The sequence below is a fragment of the Sitophilus oryzae genome, unplaced genomic scaffold (assembly GCF_002938485.1).
Source record: "Sitophilus oryzae breed Bouriz unplaced genomic scaffold, Soryzae_2.0 scaffold_1701_pilon_pilon, whole genome shotgun sequence".
NCBI classification, from domain to species: Eukaryota; Metazoa; Arthropoda; class Insecta; order Coleoptera; family Curculionidae; genus Sitophilus; species Sitophilus oryzae.
The window spans coordinates 1,691,455-1,709,817 of NW_022146393.1; the positions used below are offsets into that span (position 1 = coordinate 1,691,455).

The following is an 18,363-nucleotide window of genomic DNA, read 5'->3' on the forward strand; positions in this document are numbered from 1 at the left end:
GAGTACTTATTTAAAACTTTCGCAAGTTAATGATATTATTTTTTTAAAGGTTGCTATTAGACTCTTGGATCAAGGCAAATTAATAAAATTGCGTTTATCTCATCAAGGAGGCCGAAATCGACAAAATATCAAGAAACAACTTTTAATCAGCATTACACGGCTTACACTATTTAGCTAACAAGAGAAAAAAAGTCAGTGGCGTACATGCTTTTTTTAAAAAAATATTCCAGTGGTAACCCATATGCACGTCCTTGGTAAAATGTCAACACTTTTTTAGCTTTAAAATATGTCGCATTTACAGTAACTTTTACCCTCAAAATTTCATTCGAAACGCTAAAAGTACTTAGAAGAAAATTACAATAAAACGAAAAAATATTAAGACTTTAACACCCTGTAGCTACGAAACAAAGCAGAATCGGACCTATGTTGATTTGAAAAATAAGTCTTATTTTTACGTGAGGAATCTCCCCACGAGCGATGGAACATGTTTTTTGAAAAACCCTGTATATCATGCTGCTTAGCATGCTTTCTAATGTTTGGTCTTAGATGCTGCTTAGATCGTATCAACAAATGTTAAATCAGTTGATACGATTCATATAATGTCCAAGTAAGACACGCACAGCGTTCAGTTCCTAACCATTCTCCTAACTAACCCTAACCCTAACCTGACCTAACCAATTCCAGCACTTGATTCAAGTACACTTGTACCGTATCAACCGGGGTTTAACTTTAAACTTACTGAAGAAAATGATTCAAAAGTATTAACTCTTTTGTATAATAATTCTATGACCAAAGAGAATACGTCACTAAAATGAAGAATAAAAAAGAAGGTGATGACAAAAACACTAACCTGTATATCAATTTTCTTCTCACCGACCTCTTGAAGAAGCCCGAACATCCATTACATGCCAAGATACCATAATGCTTGCCAGAACTGGTATCCCCACATACCACGCAAATGAGACCAGGAGTTCCTTTCTTGGTGGGAAGACTCCATGGTGGTGGAGGTGTTCTGGAAGCCTGTACTAAGGTTTGGGAACTAGGCAAACAGAGGGCTAGCGGATGGTCGCTGTCTGGGGTGTAGCAATCGACACTGCCAGGCGATGTTCTTAAATCTGAAAAAGGAGATGTAATTTAACTTTCTTTGGCTACTTTATTTTCTTGTGTTTGTTATATCAATTCCTCAAAATTAGCTCACGCCTATAATTTCTTTATTTTTTCAGAAAAATAAATTGACTACTATAAATAAATAAATTTTGTAAATCAGGATTGATTGACGTTTTCAATTGTTTCCAGTCACTTCCTGTTTCACCGGAAATTACTACGACTTTTGATTTTTAAATGGAACCCCCGGGATATTTCTACTTTATTCGATAGAAAATGAAATTCTGAATCGATTGATAAATCACATGTCAACTTCAAATGACTCAAACTAAATTTCGCATTCTTGTAGCTTCTTTTCTTGTTTTACAATATGGTGTTCTCAGATTTTCAAACCGTTAGTTCGTCTTTGAACTGCTATCATCAATTTTCTTTTTTTTAAAATACGGCCCTGAATGTTTTATTAAAGATTTCAAAAGGGTTTAAAATATGGCTGCCAACTATGAAAATAAAAAATAGAAGAGAGACAATAAGGTAAAAAAGAGGCACAGGTGAAACCTTTTTTGAGACCTCGTCCAAATGTCTAGAATTTACCAAAAACTTATGTTAACGCTATATTGATGGTTTTTCTTACTTTCTTAAAAATATTTATACTCAAAACTTGTTGAAATAAAACAAATCATTTTTAACAAAACTTTTTTTTTCAAAACATAAGCCAGCAGTAAATAAACATAAATAGTTTAACATGTTTATCGCTTCCATAAATATTTCTTGTACAGGGTGGGTCAAATTCGACGCTTTTAAATGGAAACACCCTTTTCTATAGGAGATAGACGAAAACTAATATCGGTGTCTGGAGCTCAATTTTCATCAAAAACATGATGGTAAAAATCGCACATCAATATTTGTTACCGTTTCGGAGTTACGAGGTGTTTTTCAAAAATGTGCATTTTTAACAAACCGCTGTGACTTTTTTGCTATGGAAAATTTTGTATTTCTATGAAAACATTTCCAAAGCACCTTTTTACGTAGAATTTAATGGTTTAAGCATATATTTTTTTAATTAATAATTTAAGAGTTATCAACAGAAAAATTGATTTTTTATTTGGGACACCCTCTATATTTTTAATTAGCAGAAAAGAATTTAAAATTACCTTTCCAAAAATATAGCACACTTGATATTTTGTTATAATCCCCTTCGAAATACAGAATTTTTAAAAGTTCGCCACTTTTAATTAGTAGGCTTTGGACCCCTTAATGATGATATGCCCTTAATTGAACTCGAAAACATATTTTTCCAGCAAGACGACGCACCGCCTCTGAACGATGAAGTTATCAGCAAATTTTTGCAGCCAATTCCAAGAATAATTGAATAGCTAACAAAGATCCCAGCCGTTGGCCGTCGAGGCCGCCTGACTTAGTGCCCATGGATCTAATCCTATGGATATATTTGCGGAAGAATAAAGGTTCCTTATTATTCCGTATAATCTAGACAAGAATTAGAAAAACTTAGCAGTTATGAGAGGATATCTTTCACCCCCACTGAGTTAATGAATTCCGCGAGAAATGTTCAAAAACTGCCCCGTCTGTCCATAACATAAGACGGTTGATATGTCGAACACCTGTAGCAAAATCTCATATCTTGGTTTGCTATTTATTTTTATTGTTATTAGATATAGTTTAAATGTGTTGATGTTGGTTAAATATATTTTAAATTGTTATAAAATTCTGCATCTCTCATAGCAAATATTATTTTCGTTTTAATTGATGCTCACAACTAGAATATTTTTGCATTACAGCCGGTGCCGTTCAAATCCTACTTATTTAAAGCGGGCGAATTTCTATATACTCTATATCTCGAAGAGGAATCGAGCAAAATATCAAGTGTGTTACATTTTTGGAAAGGTAATTTTAAATTGTTTTCAATAAATTAAAAATATACAGGGTGTCCCATATAAAAAATCAAATTTTCTGTTGATAATTCTTAAATTATTAATTTTAAAAAAATTATACTGAAACCATTAAATTCTACGTAAAAAGGTGCTTTGGAAATGTTTCCATAAAAATACAAAATTTTCCAAAGCAAAAAAGTTACAGCGATTTGTCAAAAATGCATATTTTTGAAAAACACCCCGTAACTCCGAAACGGTAACAGATATCGATATGCGGTTTTCACCATCATGTTTTTGACAAAAATTGAGCTCCAGACACCGATATTAGTTTTCGTCTATCTCCTATAGAAAAGGGTGTTTCCATTTAAAAGCGTCGAATTTGACCCACCCTGTACATAAATACTTCTTCATTTTCTTTTCTGTACAAACGAGTGGGAGTAGAGACAGACAAAGATTAGCAATTTTTTTAAAGCAATGTGGCCATAGACGAATATGTTTTAGATTTTGAGTTTGGTATGTAAAAAAGAGGACTTTCTCAATAAGTGAGTGGAAAGAGAACAGTGAGATCAAAAAGTTTAAAATGTTCAAAACCCAATGATGTATCGCATTATTTAAGAAATTCATATTAATTATTTTCTGGTATATGGTCTGGAGAAATTTGACTTTGGCAATAGTTTTTTTCTTTGAATTTGATTAAAATTGACAATTTGATTGAATTGATTAAAAAAATTATAATCTGCTGCTTTGGGTATCTGAAAAATTTGACATTTAAACAGATAGGTCGCTAAAAAATTAATTTCTTCAGCCGAATTTAGGAAAAAAGTATTTAAATAAGTTGTTTCTTCTATAATTTTATAAATGTGTAACAATTTACAGTATTTATTACAGTACACAGTATTACAGTATTTATTTACAGTATTTATGTATTAGCCATCTAGGAGAAAAAATGTTTGATCATTTTTAACTAATAACAGCCGTTTCAAGTAGTAGAAGCAAAAGTAAAGTTATTGTAGCTTTCTTATTTATAGATCAGTTTGTTTTGAATTTTTTGAATACTGTGGATTGTGGGCTAACTAGGCTATTGAAAATACGTTTTGACATTTAGTATTTTACAAATACCGTATGATCGAAAAAAAACCGCGTACAGTTGGCTCGGAAATGAACATCGATGATATTTCCCATATAATTTTAGATATAAATGACTGTGGTCTTCATTTCATAGCCATGGCTGACGCCGTTTTTTTTTCGATCATATTGTAGTTTCCAGGCTATGTTTCCAGCAATTCAAACCTATTTTCATGATGTCATTTCGATTTAAGTGGAGAAGTTATTCAAAACTTTTAATTTTCTAATTAACTTAAAGTGATTAAAAAGCTAAATTAAGCATCAGTTAAGTCAATTTTAAAATTAATCAGTTTTTAAAGTTAAAAAATCACTAACAAAAAATTCTATCATCAGTTATTTTTGCTTCTACCTGGGGAACTCGCTTGGGAAGCTGCTATTGGTTAAAAAACAAAGGAAAGAATTTAATACAGATGGCTGAAAACTGACGTTAAAATTAAAAAATTAACATCTTTTTCAACTAAGTTCTTTATAATTCGGTAATAAACCCAGTTCTTGGCTATTTATGGACACCCGAGAGCAACAAAGGTAAATTTTATTATATCATTTTTAATCATTTAAATGCAAAACTAACTCCACAGTCATATTTCAACAAATCATTAATAAAAAATTCCATATGATGCACATTTTATTAGTGGAACTGTATGTGGTTATAAGGGGATAAATATTTCACAAATTTTTACATATATTTACATATCCTAGTTGGAAGAATAAATAAAAACAATAGACATGTAATGTCCCAAAATGAATTATTAATGCTCAAAAAGATCACACAATCAGAACAAATCACTAACATGTGGCTATAAAGAAGCGCTTCATAATTTTAAACCTCTTCACCCTCTATCTGTCTAGTATGTTCCTAACTGAAGAATGCGCATGTTACACCTCGCAATTACGATGGTTCAACATAAACGAGATTATCTACACGCACTCAAAGACCTTTTCACAACCTGCTACCACCGGAGCCCATAGGGTCCATGTGCTCACCACCATCCCCATTGAATCGTTGTCTGTTACGTAGGAATGTTGTCTGTATCGATATAATATAGTACAAAATAAGTAGAAAAGAGATTGAAAATATTTTTCAACACGGTAATATATTCTAAACATATTTTTTCGATGATCGACTCTAGTTCTAAAGAAACTCCTTTATAGTACAAAAATAACAGTAAAGTAATGTTAGACTAGTAGTTTTAGTATAGATGTATAACAACAAAACAGAAAAGAAATTGAGATGAACCGCCTATTTAAAAATAAAAATATTTCTCTAAATTCAAAACATTCATTTTTAAGACACTCTGTATATAAATAAAATTATTGATCTTTAAAATATTATTCGCAAAGTAGGGAGAGGACAAATAAAAAAAATCAAACAAATAACAGCGATAATAGGTGTTAGGTAATAGCTTTTAGACTACCATTCGAGACGCATTGATGTTATTGCTGCTTCGTAAGTTTTGTGACAAAGAATGCTATTAAAAGTAAAGAAAATGTTGTCTCATTATTCAACTAGTGTTAACTAAAGCATATCGCCTATTTGTCTCTTGTAATATTCTGTGCTAAAGATTTTCCTTATTTATTTCATCTCAGAATTATATAACTGTGTATGTATTCAATGGAATCGATTTAGGCTGTGAATAATTTCAGTTTAAAAGTTATCTAAATACAAACCTTTACTGTCCATTCGTGCCGATGTTGGTGGTTCAGTGTAAGAATAAGGAACATCTTAGCTCACAAAAAAGCAAATAAAAACAATAAATAGAACAACTCATAAAATAACTTATAATCAGTTTATACCGTTTATACTGTTGATGATCCTGGGTTGTTATACTACAAAATCTATGAAATTTAATACATATTTCAGGATTAACAAGTGTTTTAATACCAATTTTCAGTACATCCCATAATATTTTAAATTAATTTTATTTTAACTACCTCAATAAGGCAGGTAACTGGATATCAATAGTGCTCCTGATAACATTTTCCGACCACTTGTGAAAACATAAAAGTTTTTTGTAGACCCTCTGGTATTTTAACAACTTTTTTCACCTTATACTTGAAAACGGTTGTGGTACAATAAAAGTGGTATGTGGTACGTAAGTTAAATGGAATAAAGACAAGTTGAAATAATACTGAATCACTGTCTACCATATTAGAATAGTTTTTTATTTAATATTTTTCGATGCCTTGATATTTAAATCATCATTTGATATATTTAAGAAAGAGTAAAATCTACGCTAGGCGAAAGATACAACTTATCTTACGTGGGAACTATTGGAAATAATAGCCATCTTATCCGATAATCAGGCAGCCTTAAGAGGGCGATCAACTCAGTAACCATCAATTCAAAGTTGATCAAAGAACACCTGGAGAAGCCGAACAAATTAAGCAAAGAAAATAAAGTCTTCCTACTCTGAGTGCCAGCCCACTAAGGGATAGAAGTTAATGAACAAGCAAACGATCTAACTAGCAAAGGAGCGAACACTTCTAACTGGACCAGAACCGTCCTGCTTTTCAAGTGCTGCTTTTCCAAACCAACTTAAACCAGAACTCAAGAACCTAGAAGACTCCATCCGTAACTGCGAAAGGGATTTAGAAAAATACGTCCTTTGAGTCCGACAAAGCCCGGCCAACGTTCCATCTTCGCCCTCCGTCTTGTGATGTCCCTTTCTCTCTCGCTCTTGCTTGTACAGGGTGGTCATCAAGGATAACGAAAAAGTATTGAGGAAATTCCTCTTCTAATACTGAGTACCTAATTTCAATTTCTATTAAGCATTGTTTAATCTTCTAAGTCGTAACATTTCCGCTAAATCTGATATCGCGATTTCAATCTAGTAGATTTTTTTTATTTTTCTCAAGCTAGACTTCACACAAAAGATTTGAAATTAACTAATATATATTTTACTTCATTTTTTTCCTTTTTATTTCGATATTTCATTAATTACAATTCCTAAAAAGTCTCATCTTCAAAATTATACTTTGATTCACGAAAGAGATAGATTGTATATTGATCTAAATGTGTTAGAATAAGACAACATTTTAATGTATTGTCTGAGAACAGAACCAAAGACGGCCCTTTTTTGTACTAAACAAAGATAGACAATGTTTTCTTTATGAATTTTAAACAGTGGTGAGGACTACTGAATGTATTTAAAATCGCAATACGTTTATTTCTCAATTCATTGGAATATTCATTACGATGCATGTACGATACAATCGTCATATTTTCTGGAACTGACTATACACTACTTCAAAACTTATTAGCAATGCTATTAATTTTTCATTCATTTTAAACAAATACTTAATCATATATTTTAAACAAATACCTTTACTAAGGTTGATAATATACCGGGTGCGTCTCAAAAGTGGCTCACCCCTATAATTTTTTTTTAGATAAAAAATCGATATTTGGTATGTTAGTATATGACAAATTAGGATTGATTGACGTATTCAATTGTTGTCGGCCACTTCCTGTTACACCGGAAATTGCCTACAACTTTTGATTTTTAAATGGCACTCTCGGTATTTTGTTACTTTATTCGATAGAAAATATCATATGTCAACTTTGGACATTTTCGAATATAATTTATTTGAAATTGCAACACGCGATTCATAACGTCAATTTGACTCGAAATACCAAGTGTGTGGTACCAAATTATTCGTAAAAATGCTTTTTCCGAATATGCTAATGAGCCACCCTCGTTCCATTTGAAAAAATTGAGATATGGTTAAAACACAATTTGGGCATCTTTTTTACCGGCCAATACAAAACACTAAAAACTAAAAACATTAGACGATCAAACCTATTTCTCTAAGACTCCTTGATTAAAAATTAGCGTTTCTAACACAGTCATGGCACTTTATATTGAAATTTAAAATACAATTTTGTTTTAAGCGAAAAGGTCAAAAATTGACATAGGACATGTCATATAGAGAGTGTCATTTTCTAGGAAATAAAGCAAAAAAATACAAAGGGTGCCATTAAAAAAACAAAAGTTGTAGTCATTTCCGGAGAAACAGGAAGTACACGAAAAGAATTGAATACGTCAATCAATCCTAATCTATGTCATATACTAACATACCAAATCTCGTTTTTTTTATCCGAAAAAATAAAAAAGTTATAGGGGTGAGCTACTTTTGAGACGCCCTCGGTATAGTCTGTTCACACACGCTTTGAAAGTGTAAAGAAATTGCTAACCGGCTACCAATGTCAACTCTTGATGTCATGTCAATCTACCAATGTCAACAACTTAGGACTTACCGTAGCCACGCCAACTTTTTTTTAATACAAACCTACCTCGTGCATCGTTATGGATAAGCTCGTTGCTTTCTCTTTAGAAGTTCATAGCAGAATCTTTAATGATACGATACAATAGTTTTTGAGATATGTTACGTTTTTAAAGCTGAGTTTATATGCATCCGAAATGCATCGTCCATCGTTCCGTCACTCCAATCATATTTAAATATGAACTGTCATTTTTGAAATAAACCAATAAAATTACATAAAGTCAAATACGAGTGTCACATGGAAACCCACACTAAAACGTTTTTTAAACAAATAATTTTGACTTTTGTTCAAACTCAAAATATCATATAGGTCTTAAATTTCTATCGGATGTTTAAAATATATTTATTTTAACCTCGCCGTAAAATTTCTCAACGTATTAATAGTCCACCCTGTATACACAGAGAAGTTTCAGACACAGGACAAAGAGAGAAAACATTTTCTTTGCTTCTTTTTTGTTCTCATTCTATCATCCATTTTCATATCCGAGTGCAAGTAGGAGAGAAAATGATGGGGTGTGGAGAAAAGACATATCCTAAGCCATTAAATTGAAGATATACTGTCGGTGGTGGTGGGAAAAAAGATCTCCGAAAAATGATTAGTGTGAGTCAAAGTACAATAAAAAAAGTAAGACCACTTAAGCCGGCCTCAGTTGCTCGCCTTTCCCTACAGGAATTCTAACAAGGAAATCAGAGGAGTTTTCTGTATTTTCTTTTACAGAACAAACCGTGGAAATTAGTACTGAAGAGATTTTTGGTTGAGATAGGAAGTTTTACTTCAACTCCGCCTTTTGTATTATCTTATGTTAATTAACAAATTGGTGTTGAAACGTCTCTCTTTGCTGCTAACGCTAATCTGGACGGAGCCTACTTTGCTACCGCAGGATCCAAACCGCGGTCATCGGCCATATACAGGGTGTTTCAAAAAACATGTGCCATCTCTCGTGGGAAAATTCCTCACGTAAAAATAAGATTTATTTGTCATATTAACATAGGTCCGATTCTACTTTGTTTCGTAGCTACAGGGTGTTATGGTCTTAATATTTTTTCGATTTATTATAATTTTCTCCTAGTATAAGTACTTTTAGCGTTTTGAATGAAATTTTGAGAGTAAAAGTTACTATAAGTGCTACATATTTTAATGCCAAAAAAATGTCGACATATTCATCAGGGACGTGCATACGGGTTATCACTGGAATATTTTTCAAAAAAAAAACATGCGCGCCACTGACTTTTTTTTCTTTTGATATTAAATTTGTGTAGGCCGATTAATGCAAATTAAAAGATATCTCTTGATATTTTGTCGAATTCGGCCTCCTTGATGAGATAAACTCAATTTTATTAATCTCTATTAATAAAATTAAATAAAAAATAAAATTAATAAATTATATATTTTATCTAATTTATTATTAAATAAATAAATTATTACTATTAGTTATTATTACTATTAGTCAAACCTACAGCAATTTTAAATAAAAGAATAATGGTATTTAAGATAATTACAAAAAAACTAATTTTAAAAAGTTTTAACATCCTTAAAAATGTTCCTATGTTAAAGTTCCTTTAACATAGGAACTTTTTTTCGTATTTTCGTATTTTTCGATGAGGAATCAATGAGTATTTATTTAAAACTTTCGCAAGTTAATGATATTATTTTTTTAAAGGTTGCTATTAGACTCTTGGATCAAGGCAAATTAATAAAATTGCGTTTATCTCATCAAGGAGGCCGAAATCGACAAAATATCAAGAAACAACTTTTAATCAGCATTACACGGCTTACACTATTTAGCTAACGAGAGAAAAAAAGTCAGTGGCGTACATGTTTTTTTTTAGAAAAATATTCTAGTGATAACCCATATGCACGTCCCTGGTGAAATGTCAACACTTTTTTAGCTTTAAAATATGTCGCATTTACAGTAACTTTTACCCTCAAAATTTCATTCGAAACGCTAAAAGTACTTAGAAGAAAATTACAATAAAACGAAAAAATATTAAGACTTAACACCCTGTAGCTACGAAACAAAGCAGAATCGGACCTATATTGATTTGAAAAATAAGTCTTATTTTTACGTGAGGAATCTCCCCATGAGAGATGGCACATGTTTTTTGAAACACCCTGTATATCATGCTGCTTAGCATGCTTTCTATGTTTGGTCTTAGATGCTGCTTAGATCGTTTCAACAAATGTTAAATCAGTTGATACGATTCATATAATGTCCAAGTAAGAAACGCACAGCCTCCAGTTCCTAACCATTCTCCTAACAAACCCTAACCCTAACCTGACCAATTCCAGCACTTGATTCAAGTACACTTGTACCGTATCAATCGGGGTTTAACTTTAAACTTACTGAAGAAAATGATTCAAAAGTATTAACTCTTTTGTATAATAATTCTATGGCCAAAGAGAATACGTAAATAAAATGAAGAATAAAAAAGAAGGCGATGACAAAAAACACTAACCTGTATATCAATTTTCTTCTCACCGACCTCTTGAAGAAGCCCGAACATCCATTACATGCCAAGATACCATAATGCTTGCCAGAACTGGTATCTCCACATACCACACAAATAAGACCAGGAGTTCCTTTCTTGGTGGGAAGACTCCATGGTGGTGGAGGTGTTCTGGAAGCCTGTACTAAGGTTTGGGAACTAGGCAAACAGAGGGCTAGCGGATGGTCGCTGTCTGGAGTGTAGCAATCGACACTGCCAGGCGATGTTCTTAAATCTGAAAAAGGAGATGTAATTTAACTTTCTTTGGCTACTTTATTTTCTTGTGTTTGTTATATCAATAGATGTTATTTCGTAAAAGACATCCTCCATAGAGTAGGTATTTCTCAAAATTAGCTCACGCCTATAATTTCTTTATTTATTATTCTTTATTATGGTTATGGTTAATAGTGGCTGCACAGAAAGTCTTATACACATACACCAATAAAATTAATATCAATAAAGTTCGTATACCATCTCATCGTAGATAAGTGCATGTCGAATATGGTAGAAGGACCATACTAAACACATACTAAAAACTGGAGTAGCTGTAAAATATCGACATCACACGATAGGTAAATAATGGATTTTAGTACTGTAGAAAAATAATGTCAAAAGGTACCGGTTTAAAAAAATTAAGATTAAAGTTAATTAATCAACCTGTGAGGTATAAAATTTGGTAAGTGTTATTATTAATAAAATAGTTCGTTTTATTTATGTTGTTTTATTTATTCCTGCGGAATATTATAAATTTGGTATTTGTACATAAGTTATATTGATAAATATAATCATAAATGCAGGAAGTTTCATAAAGCTTGAAAGTAAGAAATAGTTCTTTTTATATTTTTTGGTATGTGGTGTCTTGTTTTTGTGTGTTTTGTATTAACACATGCAGTTTTTTATTAAATAAAATAACTCGATTACATTTTTTCAGTTTTATACAGTTTTATTCACAATATTTTGAAGTTACTTGTCAGTCAAATTTTAAAAACATATATTAATTTCCTGCTATGCTTTCCAGTTGTACCAACTTATTTCTTTGTAAAATAAAATAAACTACTTTGAAATTAAAATGACAGACACATCTATCACTGTCAAGGATCTTCTCGTTGGACAGACTATAATAACAGCCGTTTCAAGTAGTAGAAGCAAAAGTAAAGTTATTGTAGCTTTCTTATTTATAGATCAGTTTGTTTTGAATTTTTTGAATACTGTGGATTGTGGGCTAACTAGGCTATTGAAAATACGTTTTGACATTTAGTATTTTACAAATACCGTATGATTGAAAAAAACGGCGTCCAGTTGGCTTGGAAATGAACATCGATGATATTCCCCATATAATTTTAGATATAAATGATTGTGATCTTCATTTCATAGCCATCGCTGATGCCGTTTTTTTTTTCGATCATATTATAGTTTCCAGGCTATGTTTCCAGCAATTCAAACCTATTTTCATGATGTCATTTCGATTTAAGTGGGGGAGTTATTCAAACTTTTTAATTTTATAATTAACTTAAAGTGATGCTTAAATTAAGCATCAGTTAAGTCAATTTTAAAATTAATCAGTTTTTAAAGTTAAAAAATCACTAACAAAAAATTCTATCATCAGTTATTTTTGCTTCTACCTGGGGAACTCGCTTGGGAAGCTGCTATTGGTTAAAAAACAAAGGAAAGAATTTAATACAGATGGCTGAAAACTGACGTTAAAATAAAAAAATTAACATCTTTTCAACTAAGTTCTTTATAATTCGGTAATAAACCCAGTTCTTGGCTATTTATGGACACCCTGAGAGCAACAAAGGTAAATTTTATTATATCATTTTTAATCATTTAAATGCAAAACTAACTCCACAGTCATATTTCAACAAATCATTAATAAAAAATTCCATATGATGCACATTTTATTAGTGGAACTGTATGTGGTTATAAGGGGATAAATATTTCACAAATTTTTACACACATTTACATATCCTAGTTGGAAGAATAAATAAAAACAATAGACATGTAATGTCCCAAAATGAATTATTAATGCTCAAAAAGATCACAAAATCAGAACAAATCACTAACATGTGGCCATAAAGAAGCGCTTCATAATTTTAAACCTCTTCATCCTCTATCTGTCTAGTATGTTCCTAACTGAAGAATGCGCATGTTACACCTCGCAATTACGATGGTTCAACATAAACGAGATTATCTACACGCACTCAAAGACCTTTTCACAACCTGCTACCACCGGAGCCCATAGGGTCCATGTGCTCACCACCATCCCCATGAATCGTTGTCTGTTACGTAGGAATGTTGTCTGTATCGATATAATATAGTACAAAATAAGTAGAAAAGAGATTGAAAATATTTTTCAACACGGTAATATATTCTAAACATATTTTTTCGATGATCGACTCTAGTTCTAAAGAAACTCCTTTATAGTACAAAAATAACAGTAAAGTAATGTTAGACTAGTAGTTTTAGTATAGATGTATAACAACAAAACAGAAAAGAAATTGAGATGAACCGCCTATTTAAAAATAAAAATATTTCTCTTAAATTCAAAACATTCATTTTTAAGACACTCTGTATATAAATAAAATTATTGATCTTTTAAAATATTATTCGCAAAGTAGGGAGAGGACAAATAAAAAAATCAAACAAATAACAGCGATAATAGGGTGTTAGGTAATAGCTTTTAGACTACCATTAGAGACGCATTGATGTTATTGCTGCTTCGTAAGTTTTGTGGACAAAGAATGCTATTAAAAGTAAAGAAAATGTTGTCTCATTATTCAACTAGTGTTAACTAAAGCATATCGCCTATTTGTCTCCTTGTAATATTCTGTGCTAAAGATTTTCCTTATTTATTTCATCTCAGAATTATATAACTGTGTATGTATTCAATGGAATCGATTTAGGCTGTGAATAATTTCAGTTTAAAAGTTATCTATATACAAACCTTTACTGTCCATTCGTGCCGATGTTGGTGGTTCAGTGTAAGAATAAGGAACATCTTAGCTCACAAAAAGCAAATAAAAACAATAAATAGAACAACTCATAAAATAACTTATAATCAGTTTATACCGTTTATACTGTTGATGATCCTGGGTTGTTATACTACAAAATCTATGAAATTTAATACATATTTCAGGATTAACAAGTGTTTTAATACAATTTTCAGTACATCCCATAATATTTTAAATTAATTTTATTTTAACTACCTCTATAGGCAGATATCTGGATATCAATAGTGTTCCTGATAACATTTTCCGACCACTTGTGAAAACATAAAAGTTTTTTGTAGACCCTCTGGTATTTTAACAACTTTTTTCACCTTATACTTGAAAACGGTTGTGGTACAAAAAAAGTGGTACGTGGTACGTAAGTTAAATGGAATAAAGACAAGTTGAAATAATACTGAATCACTGCCTACCATATTAGAATAGTTTTTTATTTAATATTTTTCGATGCCTTGATATTTAAATCATCATTTGATATATTTAAGAAAGAGTAAAATATACGCTAGGCGAAAGATACAACTTATCTTACGTGGGAACTATCGGAAATAATAGCCATCTTATCCGATAATCAGGCAGCCTTAAGAGGCGATCAACTCAGTAACCATCAATTCAAAGTTGATCAAAGAATACCTGGAGAAGCCGAACAAATTAAGCAAAGAAAATAAAGTCTTCCTACTCTGAGTGCCAGCCCACCAAGGGATAGAAGTTAATGAACAAGCAAACGATCTAACTAGCAAAGGAGCGAACACTTCTAACTGGACCAGAACCGTCCTGCTTTTCAAGTGCTGCTTTTCCAAACCAACTTAAACCAGAACTCAAGAACCTAGAAGACTCCATCCGTAACCTGAAATGGGAATCCTTCAACGGTCCAATAGACTCAAAAAAAAATGCCAGGACTTATTTAAGTAACCTAACCTGTAAACTTAACCTAACCTAAACAATCTTCAGGTTGTCACGGGTTTTTTAACTGAACACTAGTTCCTCAATGAACGCCTCAGTAGATTTAAGCTAAGAAACACAGGCGAATACAAAATCTGTGAGAAAAATGATAACCAATGATGACAACCATTCGTGCCATAAACTTTGCTACGACTGATAGCGGAGACGGAGAGCTAACTTCTGTAAAACCGTATCAGATATCGCCTTTTGTCAAAGCCCTGAGACTGTATGAGTTATAACTCAAGAAAGTGGGCACAATAGATCATTAAGGTCGCAGTGATTAATCCCCCCCCCCTCTCTTAATCATTCTACATTCTACAACTCAAGAAAGGGGACACACTAAACCTCTATAACACAGCGGTGATTAACTTCCCCCCTCCCATATAATATACCTCAATATTTAAGTAATTAGTTTAATTTAGGTGCTCGGGGGCGTAGAGGGGCTCGTCTACCAATAGGCTCTTGTCTACCAATCTCAAGGTAGTGGGTTCGAATCCTACACCCGGCATTTCATCAGCCGACTATTTTTATTAAAATAAAAATAGTTTAGGTACCTAGGTCGACTCAGCCTTAAATGAGTAATTGGGATTTCACAATCCTGAGGTAATAATAGGCGGTTGAAGCGTAGTGCTAGCCACATTACCTGTCCTTGTATACCGAACGGCTCTAGCATGGCAAGCTGTACCTTGCTACTCCCAAGGCGTTTAATGCTATATCCGGGAGCTATTATATTAGTTTAATTTGTTACTACGAGAGTTACTGCGAAACATATATTATGTATGATTTCTTGTTATCGTTACATATTCTTCTTGTACTCTACTGTTTTATTAGAAACTTAAGATATTCGTAATAAAAAATCGCTATCGATACTTCAAAACAAAACGGGATACTTTGCCCATCCCTAGCATCGAGTGGTCCCTGATGTACCGATTTATACCCTCCTCTTTCATGCCCCTCTCGCGCTCGTTCGTTGTTGGTCGTTCGGCCTTTTACAGAATCAGTTACAGTCAAATTGACATTAGAGTATTAATCAAGTGTGCCGAGGATTAGGCTCTCCCTCGGCCCATATGTCAATTTCTGACAGGCGAGCGGCGCTGTTTACAGATGGGCCCTGCAATTAGGTCGGGCCGGTGTCGCGCGGTGGCGTTAAATGTTGCCGGATCTGTCAATTTATAGAAGATTCACGATGAAAAACCACGGGTTTTACATTGTCCTACTTTGAATTGGGAGGTAAATTTATTATAATTCAGAAATTATTGAATTTCGGTACATGATCGTAATACACATAATATACCAAAATTGAATAATTTCCGAATTATGAAGTTTTGATTTTGAAATGCTATAAGAAAATTTTGTAATTTCCAGACTTAATATAATATAATTTCATACATCTATAAATTTTAACTTGAAAACTAATGTCAAATGTTATTAAGTATCACAGTTTCCGCAGAATGACATCGTTAAATGAAACCGAACACACCGAAATTAATTAAATCGAATTGTTTAAGTAATATTTTCAAAAGTCAATTACTCGGAAACGGTTGGTTTGAGGTACATTTTGTGTATTTCGATTTTTGCTTAGAATTGAAGGAAGAACCGAAATATGCAATAATATTCAGGGGGTTCCATTTAAAAAAATGAAACTTTGATGTACCACGACTTTATGACCGACACTGTATACTTAAATCTATTACCCGCTAATAGATATTTAAAAACCCTATAACTTTTATATTTAACTTTTTGCAGTACCTCTTATATTTTACCCAATAATCGACCGTTCCCATACATATCAGCGACTTCAGAAACGTCTAGATTTACTTATTTCACTCAGATTTACGAAAAAAAAGTTCTTTGCCTCGGGTATAGAAACCGACACATCGTAGAGGTAGCTCGAGACAAAACAAAAAGAAATTGAATTAGACAACAGCAGATAACCGAAAGTCACCAAAAAATCCCCCAAAGTCCTTGTCCGCAATTCTCCACGAGTAGTTTCGAGGCGTTTTTGAGAAATGAAAATAAACCGAGACAAGCCGAGATGAGACAAAGTTAGACGAGGAAACACAGAATACCGATGAATTGACATACTTCGAGATGTTTCGGGCATAGTGTAGAGGGTGTTTAACATTTAATGTGTAAAGTTGTTCCATTATATTTCATGTTTTTCTACATGGAAGCGATCGCACGCTCTAAATATTTTTCAGAGATCTTACTTAGATTCGTAACAATCTCAATCTAGTTCTGGCACAATATATTTCCAAATTTGTAGACTTTGAATGAGGCCTATTATCAAATTAACATGCAAGAGAAAAAAAAATATACTCAGAAAACCCGAACAAATCCTCAAATTCAAATCACATTTCAATGTGCCAAGTGAAACGCCAAACAAAACTGTCAAATAATGGTGTCTTATGACATCGTTTCCGTCTGTAATGCATGGAATATGATTATAAAAATAATATATATAAACTATTTTTATAATCAGGTAGGTAGTTTTCACCCTTCCCGCATTTTTTCTTGATTTTTGTGAAAGTCAAATGTTAAAGCACTTAGCAAAACATAGTCGCCCAAAATCTCATTCAAATCGGAATAATGGTTCTTAAAATATATCTCAATAAAGTTTTCCTCTAGCGAAAAAACGAAGCACTTTTGTATAGAGATAAATTGCGTCCACTAAACTTAATTTAATTTCAAAAATACCTAGTAGTAGACACCCTGTATATTAAGACACCATCCTTTGTCATAATTTTATTGAGGCTATTTATTTCAATTTTTCTAGTATTTCAAAGTGCTTTTACTATTAAAATGAAACCACCCCCTCACCATTCAGAAAATCACAAACTGCACTTATTAAAATCGAATGTAATCCCGTCATAAAACTCACCCTCCTCCGCTAAAAAAAGAATTTCCATCTCAATGGCAGAGACGCACAGGTTGCCTTTAACTCGCGCCTCAAACTAGGGCCATATGTAAAGTGCTACAAAATATTTTCGTATAGCCTTGTCCCCAATGTATTCCTGTAGCTTAGTTAGACAAAGACGCAACCAGCAACCAGAAGCGTTTGAATAAGGACGCCTATAGTTCAGAGGGTACGAAAGAGATTAAGTGTGTGTCTCTATATAATTCCACCGTATTAATTTGTATTATATGGGGATAAAGTGGTGCAAAGTTAGAGGGTTAGTAGGGGGTAGAGATTGAACTGAGGACGGTCGATGAAGTTTGCGGGTCATCGATGGATGTGGAGGTATAGAATGTGGCATGTGGTCAAGCGAATTAAAAATCTATTACTGAAAAGGGAGATTTGCGCTTAGATTAGTGAAGAGAGAGTGAGGGACAGAATTGCGGGTTTACGGTTTGGTGGTGTTTGAAGGATGGTTTGATAAAAAAGTAAACGAATTAGTGTGCGAGAATTAAAATGTTTCTTTATTTAATGCGTTTTAACACTAAATATTCAAATGTTCTATTTATATTCTACGAAGAATAGGTATGTTGTGGGCGGCATTCGGTAAATTAAATCATATGCTGAGATGTGA

At 32.6% G+C, this 18,363-nt stretch overlaps 1 protein-coding gene across 1 annotated transcript in view; it reads right to left on the reverse strand.

Moving 5' to 3' along the window:
- Positions 1-18,363, reverse strand: part of LOC115881206 (photoreceptor-specific nuclear receptor-like) — a 75,200-nt gene that overhangs the window by 50,921 nt on the left and 5,916 nt on the right. Inside the window, exon 2 of the mRNA XM_030898617.1 lies at positions 851-1,115. Coding sequence (XP_030754477.1) covers positions 851-1,115 — 265 coding nt within the window. The remainder of the gene's footprint in view (positions 1-850; positions 1,116-18,363) is intronic.